At 50.6% G+C, this 10,412-nt stretch overlaps 1 protein-coding gene across 1 annotated transcript in view; it reads right to left on the bottom strand.

Moving 5' to 3' along the window:
- The window catches only part of AMH (anti-Mullerian hormone), a 6,183-nt gene extending 470 nt beyond the window's left edge, over positions 1-5,713 (bottom strand). Inside the window, exons 1-5 of the mRNA XM_036751137.1 lie at positions 5,119-5,713; positions 2,012-2,181; positions 1,087-1,186; positions 729-906; positions 1-410 (exon numbers count right to left, since the gene is read on the bottom strand). The exon at positions 1-410 is cut by the window's left edge and continues 470 nt beyond it. Coding sequence (XP_036607032.1) covers positions 1-410; positions 729-906; positions 1,087-1,186; positions 2,012-2,181; positions 5,119-5,713 — 1,453 coding nt within the window. The remainder of the gene's footprint in view (positions 411-728; positions 907-1,086; positions 1,187-2,011; positions 2,182-5,118) is intronic.
- Between the last annotated feature and the right edge of the window lie 4,699 nt (positions 5,714-10,412).

Here is a 10,412-nt window from a genome sequence, read left to right as displayed (position 1 = left end):
GAGCTGGGCAGAGGGCCAGGAGCTGGTGCAGGAGCTCAGCGTGGGACTGCAGGGCAGGCAGGCCCAGCAACTCCTTTGCCACAGCCTGCAGCTTGCCTGCCAAATGCTGGGCTGGACGCCCCTGGGCCTGCCACCGTCCTGCCAGGCCTTCCAGCAGGGCAGGGCTTCCTGCTGGAAACAGGAGCAACAGTGGGTCCTCTGACTCCACCAACTGCTCTAGGGTGGCAGGGTCTGAGAGATTGAAAACCTGGTGTGGGAGGGCCTCCAGTGCCTCGGGATCCAAAGCCATACGCAGTGGGTGGGGGCTAGAAGGAGGACCCAGGACTCCTCGAACCAGGTGGGTCAGCATCTCCAGGAATGGGTCTGTGGAACTTGGAGAGGCTGCTGTGGCAGGTGGCTGGGAGGATGGCCTGTGGGTAGGGAAAAACACAAGGCTGAGTGGGAGGGGGGTGCTGTTTGTTCTCTAGCTTCCAGGAGAGGTTGGGGGCTCCCTTAGGGTCTAGACCAGGGGTGAGGAACCTGCAGCTTTGAGGCCACATGTAGCCCTGTAGGCCTCGTTCCCCACCCCTGGCCTAGACTCACCTTGCCCTTCTGTGACCCCACTGTGGCTCATGGAAACAAGCTGCCCCTCCCCTGGGGTGTCAGCTTTCCTACCCAGCCCATGGCCCGACAGTCCAAGGAGGCAGGGAAAGGACCCAGGCTTGCCCACTCCCGAGGCCCCTGCACACCTGGGCAGCGGGTATGGTGCTGTATCTAGCCGACCTTCTGCCGGGAGAGGTCTGGGGTTGGTTTTAGTCCCCACGCTGTGCTCCTGCAGCAAGAGTAGGACCGGAGTCATCCGAGTGAAGCACTTGTGGTCCAAACCGAAAAGCAGGGCCTGGAGTTCTGGAGTGGCCAGAGAGGGGCCTACAGCAGCACATAGGGATGTAGTCAGGGGTCAGGCCAGAGGCAGAGTCCCAGCTCAGGTGTCCTGCCTCCCAGATCCCACCTCCTCCCTGGGTCCCATCTGGCCCTACTTCACCCTCATCCCAGAAAAGCCCCCCAGACCCTAGGCCAGTTGCTCCCCCAGATTCTGAACCTCCATACCAGCTCTACCTCGGTGGTGCAAAGCAAGGGAGAGCCTATCACCAGCCATCCCATCCACAGCCAGGACCAGGTAGCGGGTGTCCAAGGAGAGACAGAGGCTCTGCAGAAACAGGGGAGATTGGGGTGGAGGGGGAGGGAGAAAATGCACTGCCTTCGCAGCTGGCCGGCCCATCCCCCCGACCCCACCACCGCCACCCCACAACCCCAGGCCCAAAGAAATCTTAGCATCTCAGATGTGGAAGGGACCTCAGAGGACCCCTAGTCCAACCCATACTTGAACAGTATCTACAGCAAAGGGTCATCTGGTCTCCACTCGAAAACCTCCAGTGACCTTCAGAACTAGCACGTACCACCTTTGGACAGCGCCTCCTTGTCACAGATCCCCACTTTCTCTCCAGCCAGAGCTAGCATATTCCCCCTCCCCAGCCTCCATCCCTGTCACTCTAACACCCGGGATACTGCCTGGGGAGGTGGGGGCGCGGGACTGGGAGCTGGGCCAATACAATCCCAACTCCGAGGGTTTACAGCTTCAGCCTGGCTGGAACCACCCTGCCCCAGGACCCTCCTTCCTTGGGATAGATGGACTGGGACTGGGGGGAGGGGGGGGTCTGAGATTCGACCACCTCAGGGCTTGGCCAAGCTGCATTCAAGTCAAAGAGTTGGGGTGGGCAACCCCACACTGTCCTTGCTAGGCAAAGCCTCAGCATCCCTCACAAGCTAGTTTAGGCTGGAAGGCCCCTCTAAACCTTTGCCCCGACTGCGGCTCCCAAGAAATCTGTTTCTCTTTTCAAATATATATTCAGGGGGACGAAGGTCATCTCTGATAGCTAGGGTTCCCCACGTGGGTTCTAAAGACAAAATGTGCCAGCCCTTTGTCGTTGTCCTTCTAGCTCCAGCCTCCGGCTCCCCCTTCCTCAGTCTGTACCTGCTGAGGGTGTAGTCCAGCTCCAGTGACCTGGAACTCCTGCCCAGGCTGGACTCCGCCTCTCCCAGGCCCGGGATACAGCACCAGCAAGGCCGCCTCCGGGGTGCCAGCTCCTTGAAATGATGGCGGGGGCTCCTGGAACCACAGGCTCAGCTCCGGCTCCCACCTCACTGCAGGACACGGGCAGGAGTGAGGGAGTGGTGCGGAAGGGGGAAGAACCCTGGGCTGGGGGGGAGAGCGGTGCGGGAGGGGGAGGCACCCTGAGGCTCGGGGGAAGGAGCAATGTGGGAGGGGGAGGCACCCCGGGGCTCTCCCCTGCTAGGACAGGATGGGCTCTATGGGCCCATTTCACCCTCTCTGGACCCACAGGCTTCCCAGGAGAAGGCCAGTCGCCAGGGGGTCTCAAGCCCTATCAGGAAGAGGAGGGGGGACGTCTAAGATGATCCCGGGATGCAGTGGGTTTGGAATTGGGGGTGTTAGAGGCCCTTGGTTCAAATTCCAGGTCTGCCCCTTTACTATCTCCTGTGAGCTTGGGCACATGAGCCTCAATTTCCCCATCTGTAAAATGAGGGGGTTGAACTAGGTGCTTTCTAAGGTCCCTTCTAGCTCTGCCTGTGATCTGAGACTCTGCCCCCTGAAGTATTCTGGTTCTTTTTAGTTTCATCTTTTCCCCCGATGATCCATACACATTTTAGGCTGATACGATTTTAGGACTAGAAGGGGTCCAATTTAACGTTCCCATTTTACACATGAGGCCCAGTGAGGCTAAGCAGCTTGTCCCAGGTCACACAGGTGGTAACCAGAGAGCTGGGCCTCAAATCTTCAGGCACTAAAGATTCCCCTGGGAAGTGTAGTCTCTCCTACACCTTGTTAACAGCTGCCAGTGGGGACAGCAAGGGGCACATCCTTCCTCTTTTATAGAGGGGGAAACAGGGGCCAGAATTAGAGAACCAGACCTGACTCCCAGGCCAGCTGACTATGCTGACCCTGCCTCAGGAAAGATACAGATGGCTATTTCCTCCAGCGAGAGGCACCATCCCTACGAGCTCTCGGCTGCCTCTAGCTTTCCCCTGGCTTGGACTCTCAAAGCCAGATCTCCCTGCCACCCCTACCAGTGGCCAGGGAGGCCAGGAATGGGGCCTGACATGTAGAACTGATGACATTGGCTGCAGGAGGCAGGGTCTGGGGCTCTGTCCCACCCCTCCCGGTGCATGCCCTAGAGCAGACCACTGGGATCACCAGGCAGAAGAGGAAGAGAAGTTCTGGACCTTTAGGACCAGAGACCCCATCCTGCACACCGCTTCCCACCTCCCAGCTCTTATTCCCTCTCCAGAGAGGCTCAGTGGGTAAAGTCTTGGACTTGGGTTTGAGTCTCATCTTTACCAGTGACCATGGACCTGAGTTTTAAACTCTATACCTATATCACAGGGATAAAAATTCTGTCCTGCCACAGACATTTGTTGCCCCCAACAAAAATGAAAACAAACAAACAAAACCCCAAACAAATCCCAAACCAGATGTGAGGACCAGAAAGAAAAGACCCAGCCTTCAATTATCTGCTTTGTGGATTTACCCAAAACCCCCTCCCTACCATCCATCCCGGCCACCCACGTGGTACCGGGAAGGGGTCAGGTATGGGTACAAATGCTAATGCCCCATACAGGGGGTTAAGAAAACAACCACTTTCCTCTGTATTGACTGACAGCATGGCCTCATGGGCAGCAAGCTGGCCTTGCAAACGGGAAGGTGCCGGTTCAAGTCCCACCCAGTGGCTGAGACCCTAAGCAAGTCACTCTTAGGGCCCTAGGCAGCTCGCTCAGACTACAAGTTGCAGCGATGGTGCTGACATGTATTGGCAGAGGATGAGAATATCACCCAGCAGTGAAATTCCAGGTCGTTTCTATCCCCATTTAGCATTTATTATCTGGGTGTTTTCTATGAGCACAGGTCTCTTTCCTCTTGGAGTTTTCGCATCCTCGAGAAAGGACTGACCTAAGGGGTCTCTGAGCGCCTTTCCAGCTCTCAAAAGGCTAGAACTGAGAGCAGATGAGCCACCAAAGTTCCTGAGTCCCTACTTTACCGTGGGGCTGGGAGAGCCTGCTTCTAGCTCCAGAATCCAGAGCCCAAGACTGGGACCTCATGACTCAGCTAGTGTTTCTGTCTGGTGCTTGGAGCTCTGAGGTTGGTTCTTAAGACCGAGGGGGCCAGCTGAGGCCAAACTGGATGGGGGCTTGCTTTCCCTTGTAGCATCCTTAAAAAAGGTCTGCTTAACCTCATGGCCCCTCTGGCAGTATGGTAAAGGCTATGGACCCGTCCTGCAAATAATGTTTTCTCTATATTAAATTTCAGTTAGAGGTTGGCAAAAATAAAGATGTAATTTTCCCCCTCTATCCAAGTTCATAGACCCACAGAAATCTATCCACAGACCCCAGGTTAAGAACCCATTTTAAAGCCACCCCACCAGCCCTTGCTCTCAGAGACAACATCTGGGGGTTACTTAGGAAGAGAGGAGACCAGCCCTAGACCAGCCCTGGACAAAGTCTAGCTGGTCAACTCCCTGGGCAGGCTGCCCTGGCATGCTACACATTAGGCTTGGAGCCCAGACTTTACTCTAGCCATCCTCCCTGCCCCACCCACCCAAGGCCTGATAAATCCGTTCTAAAGCCCAGAGTCTTAGAAACTCGGAGATAGATCCCTCATGCCATCACAGACAATGAACAAAGCCAACTTTGAATCACTAATTCATAGGATGTGGGGCTAATCTTATCAGTTACTTTTTTTTTTAATACAAAGGATGAAACAGGCCCAGAAAGGGGCACCAGGATCAAACCTCGGTCCTCTGATTCCAAATCCTAAGCATTCAATAGACCAGAGAACCAAGCAAATGCCACTGTCAGTTAGCTAGAAGAACCCTCTGTGCTATGAGGTTGGCATTCCTCTTTCTGGGACCCAGGTATCCTGGATCACCCCCTTCATTAGGGCCTAAGAACACAAAATGCTTTCTAGAAGCCTCTGAGGCTGACTGAGGACTCGGGATCACTTCCTGCCTTCCCAGAATGTCCTCCAGTATTGCCCCAAAGGATGTGCTGCACACATGGCACACCTACCTTCTTCTAGGTGTAGAACCACGAGACTCCGCCCACCTGGCTCCACTAGCCGTTCCCCCAAATGCTGCAGAGAGAGGTGAGCGGCTCCTGTGCCCCCTGGGGAGCAGATCCCAAAGGTGGCCAGGTCTTGCTTGTCCCAGCGGGCCTGTCTCAGCGCTTCCACAAAGCCCCTCTCATAACTACTCAGAGCCCCCACCACCTGGAGGGGGTCTGTGGCCCCCTCCCCACCCCTACCTACTTTTACCCAGCACACTGGGTTTTTTAGGCCTCCCAGGGGCCAAGGGTGGGGCTTGGGCCCAGTCCATAGATCTGAGGTGCCCCTGTCCTGAGCAAACAAAGGCCAAGGGAGGTCTGCTTCACTCCCGGGGGTCTTTTGGCTCCTTAAGGATGAGGTTCCATCATGAGGATTTGTGCCATCTGAATCAGGCGGCTTCTCTGACTTCTCCCTCCTCTGGTCCTGGGCCACCAGGCTCTTATGCAGAGTCGGCAGCAGCTTGGTGTTGGCATCTGATTGCCCCTTCTTGGGGGGCTCTCCTCTCAGCACAGCAAACATTACTGACAGGAGCAGGAGGAAACCCAGAAGTGAACCCTTCATCTTGGGCTGGTTGTGACCAAGCCTTTGGCTAACTGGGGCTTTTATGAGATTAAGGCGGCAAAAATGCCTTCTCCAGACTGTTTATGAGGGAGGGAAGGCTGACTATCTCTTCCCAATGGAGGCGACCTTGAATTGACAATACAGAGTACATCCTTTGGGACCCTGGGAGACCAACAGTCTGAACGTGAGGGGAGGCCCTCTCAAAGGGCTCTTTCTGTTCTATTTTTGTGCTGGGTATCTTGCTTCTTAGAAGTGATATAAATTTCAGGCTGTTGACCGGATTTGTCAAAATGCTGTCCTTGACTGATTTTTTAAAAAATGTGAGTGGGAATCTGAGCTAGGAGTGTCCAGTTCAAAAAGACCCCGGGGACAAACAGTGTGGGGAGGAGGTGGCTGTACCCAAGGCAGTGGGGCTGGAGGTAGGAAAGGTGGGGGGGATGCAGATCCTGGTGGCCTGGTCTCTGTGGAACTCCGCTGGGGACAAGAAGCCAGGGCCTCGTCCATGGGCTGTGTGCACCAAGGCCAGCTATGGGTCCACAAGGGACACAAAGTAGTTAGAAGCTTTGCTTTGGCCAAGTTGGGCAATTGGCTTTTTTCAAAAGAAAGTCACCTCTCCTAGGGATAGTAATAGAGAAATGAGAGAGCGAAAAGAGGTCTTAGAGATAAACTAATGGGCTGTGTGGCAGTGAGAAAGGCACTGGCTTGTGTCAGAGGTAAGGCCTTCTAGTCTTGCCTCAGATGCTCACAACCTAGAATGATAGTGGGTGGGTCACTCATTCCCCCTGGGCCTCAGTGTCCTCATCCTTGAACGGAGGCTCCTTCCAGCTCTAGACCCATGAGCAGGTCAGTCGGCGAGCATTGATTGTGTTTGCTCTGTGCCAGGCACTAGGTGAGGCCCTGGGGATACAATGAACAAGGAGCTGGCACAGTACCGAGGGCACCCCACACCAGGCACACATAGCAGAAATGGGGGAGGAGGAAGGAAATGGGCCATGGAAAGGCCTTCTGTAGAAGGCAGAATCAAAGCCTGGGATTCTAGTCCAACCTCCTCCCTCCATGGATGATCAATTGGAGCCACCCAGGGAATGGGCTTCAAATCCGAAGTTGCGATTTGACCCTGGCTCCTCTGATACCCAAACCACTGCATCACCATCGCCTCTTGGGAAACCCAAAATCCCCGGAGCCCACATTGCCTGCGTGAATCACTGACAATCAGGTGATCAGGTGGGGCTGCTCAGTCACTGGGTCTTAGTTCACAAAGATGCTGCCATCACGATGAGTGACATCGGGCTAGGCACCGACTACGGGTAGAGTGGGTATGAACGATAGTGGTGATAATGGTGTAGACCCTGAATGCAACCAAATGCTAATATTTGTGACGTAAGATATACTTTTGCTCTTTGGTCATTTTAGTTGTATCTGACCCCATTTAGGGTTTTCTTGGCAGAGATACTGGAGCGGTTTGCCATTTCCTTTTCCAGCTCATTTTACAGATGAGGAAACTGAGGCAAAGAGGGTAAAGTGACTTGCCCAGGGTCGCACTGCTAATAAATGTCTGAGACTGGATTTGAACTCAGGAAGATGAGTCTTGACTTCAGGCCCTGTGTTCTATGCACTATGGCGCCACCTAGCTGCCCTAAGATAGACATTTTAAAATAAAAAAAAATAGTGAGAATGGTAGCGATAAAGATGTAGACACAGGTGATGAAGGCCACTAAGTGCTAAAATGTATGACACAAGCCATACACTGGAATTTAAAAAATGCTAGTGCTAAAAAGAATCGTCAAGATGATCTCATAACTTAAAGAGAAGGCCAATGATATGGTAGTAAAGAGGATGAACTCAGAAACCCTGAGGTACAAAGGCAAATTCAATGTTTTGAGATCTGGTGGGATAGGACTAAAATATGGTATCTCAGAATAGATTTAAAAAGGAGCTGAGTGGGGATGGAGCAACATGACATATTAGAAGGATATGTTAGAGGTGGATAAAGCACCAGCCCTGGAGTCAGTTCAAATCCAGCTTCAGACACTTACCGACTATGTGACCCTGGGCAAGGCACTTAACCAGGACCGCTGAAAGAAAGGGGCTGTGGGTGGAGAGGAAGGAAGAAAGCAAAGAAAAGGAAAGAAAGGAAAAAAAGATGTTTTTGTGAATAAATCTAGGAACCCAAGGTAGGAAACATGGTGGAGAACCATGGCTCAGGATTAACAAGAGAGGAGGAAAAGCGACAATATTATTGTGATGACATATGCCACAGACCAACCGGATCAACTGGGATGGGGTGAGGGAAGAAATTAAATTGGAAAGAAGATACAAAAGTACGCCCTACACAGAAGCAAATGAGCGAAGTAACCTAGTTTTTGATAAACCCGAAGATCTCAGATACTGAGGCGAGCACTCACTATTCAACAAAAAATATGAGGAAAACTGAAAAGCAGTGTGGCAGGAACTACATCTGAACCAACATCTCATGCTGTTCACCAAGATAAGCTCATGATCGAGACACAAAAGGTGGAACATGGAAGACATGGCCTGTCAGATCTATGGAGAGAGGAAGAGTTCAAAACCAAACAAGATAGAGAGAAAATGGATAAATGCACGAGAATAAGAGCCATTCTCCAATTGATAAATTGTCAAAGGCAGGTGGTTTTCAAAGAAATCAAAACTACTAATGGCTATGTAAAAAAATACTTTGTCGCTAATAGAGAAATGGAAATTAAAGTAACTCTGAGGTACCCTCACACTCATCAAATTGGGAGGGTGACAAAAAAGGAAAATGACAAATGCTGGGAGGGATGTAGGAAGACAGGTGCACTAATACACTTGTGCTGGGAACTGGTCAGATCATTCTAGAATGCAATTTGGAACTATGCCCCAAAGGTTATTAAATAGTACATATCCTTTGACCCAGCAATTCCTCTACAAGGTCTATACCCCCAAGGGATAAAAGAAAATGGGAAAGGACCCACACATACAAGAACATTTTTAACAGCTTTTTGTGTCAGCAAAGAATTGGAAACTGAGGGGATGCCCAACAACAGGGGAATGGCTGAACACGTTGTGGGATATGAATGTAATAAAATACTCTTGTGCTGGTAAAAAATGCAAAAGATGGTTTCAAAAATACCTTGTATGAAATGATGCAAAGTAAAGTGAGAACAATTTATACTTTGTAAAAACAAACTTTGAAGACTTTAAGATTCTGATTACAATGACCAACAATACCAAAGGACTCATGATGAAATACGCTATTTGCTAGCAGATTGAGCTGATGAACTCGAAAGTACATACTGAAGCATGTTGTCTTCTCTTTTTAGGGGATATGGTTAATTAAGGAATTTATTTTGCATGTCTATACATATCAATAGTGGATTTTGCTTTTCTTGTCTTCTCAGTAGGTGGGGGACTGAAAGGGGAAGGAGGAAGTTGGAACTGAAAATAAAACTGAATTTAAAAAATGGATACGAGTTAGGAATGGAACCATCATTACTACCATGATGGCAGATTTCAACTACCCGGACAGACAACTGTGAAGTTCTGTCAAACAAAGAGCAGTTTGTATGTGTACAGTGATGCAATTTCATCCTTCCAAAAGTGGGAGTCACAATTCTGGGAGGGAACTGCTGTTCCGTACCTTATTCTGACTAACGAGGCAGGGGGGCTGGTTTCTAAAATAGAAGTGACAAGAACTTTGAGGGCGAATGACCACTTTGCCATTGAACTTGTGAGAAAGAGCCAGAGGATGAAATCTGGGCAGTCCGATGTGCACTCTTGGTGCCACATCAGATTTCAAAGAATTGAGGGGAAGGATAGGTAGGATCCGATGGTATGACTGCAAGGGGAAGTTAGGAAGCTCTCAAGCATGAAATTCTTAAGACTAGAAAAAACAGTCCCAGTAAGGAACATAGTTAACCTTAATACAGCCCTTCCGCTTCGCTAAGTTCTTTACAATTATTAATCCTTGCAACCCTGGGAGTGAGGTGCTATTATCCCCATCTTACAGATGAGAAAACTGAAGCCAGCAGAAGTTAAGTGACCTGCCCTGCATCACAAAGCTAGTAAGTGTCAGAGGTCAAACTTGAATGTAGGTCTTCCTGACTCTAGGCCCTGCACCAACGACCTGCCCCATAAGTAAAGTAAGAGAAGATGCTTAAAGTTATGGACACGGACATATGGGGAACTCAGTTTGCCACCAGATTTGCCATTACAAATCGGAGCCTTGAAGAAACAGGCAGATAGGACAGCTGAATCAGCGTCAGTGATCTTAATATCATCCTGGGGGACAAAAAAGTACCATGGCAAGACATCTTAATTTTCAGAGGGCAAAATCTGTGAACTTAATTTTTACTCCTGCTAATGTTCTAGAGCGCATGAAGTCAGCTTCTGAGGGAAGCACTGATTACTAAAGACCAACGCGGCTTCAAAAACAGGCCATGTCACCACTATACGGGTTTGTTCTGCCTACGCCTTTTTTTTTAAGCTTGGGGGTGGGGGTTTGGGAAGGAGGGACTAGTGATGGTGGATATAAAAAAGAAAAGAGGAAATAAAAGAGGGCCACTGCAGCATTTTGAAAATGTGTGGAGAACAGGAAGAGTTTAGATAAGCAGAACAGCTTTGAAACTGTTGGATTTATTATGTAACTTTGAGAAGAAATGCAAGTTTATGGGAGGGAGGTTTATCGCTTCCTAGGCATTCT

This window comes from Trichosurus vulpecula, chromosome 1 (genome assembly GCF_011100635.1).
Source record: "Trichosurus vulpecula isolate mTriVul1 chromosome 1, mTriVul1.pri, whole genome shotgun sequence".
In the NCBI taxonomy this organism is placed as follows: domain Eukaryota; kingdom Metazoa; phylum Chordata; class Mammalia; order Diprotodontia; family Phalangeridae; genus Trichosurus; species Trichosurus vulpecula.
The sequence above is the reverse complement of the archived record's forward strand: the minus strand, read 5'-3'. Positions and strand labels throughout refer to the sequence as shown.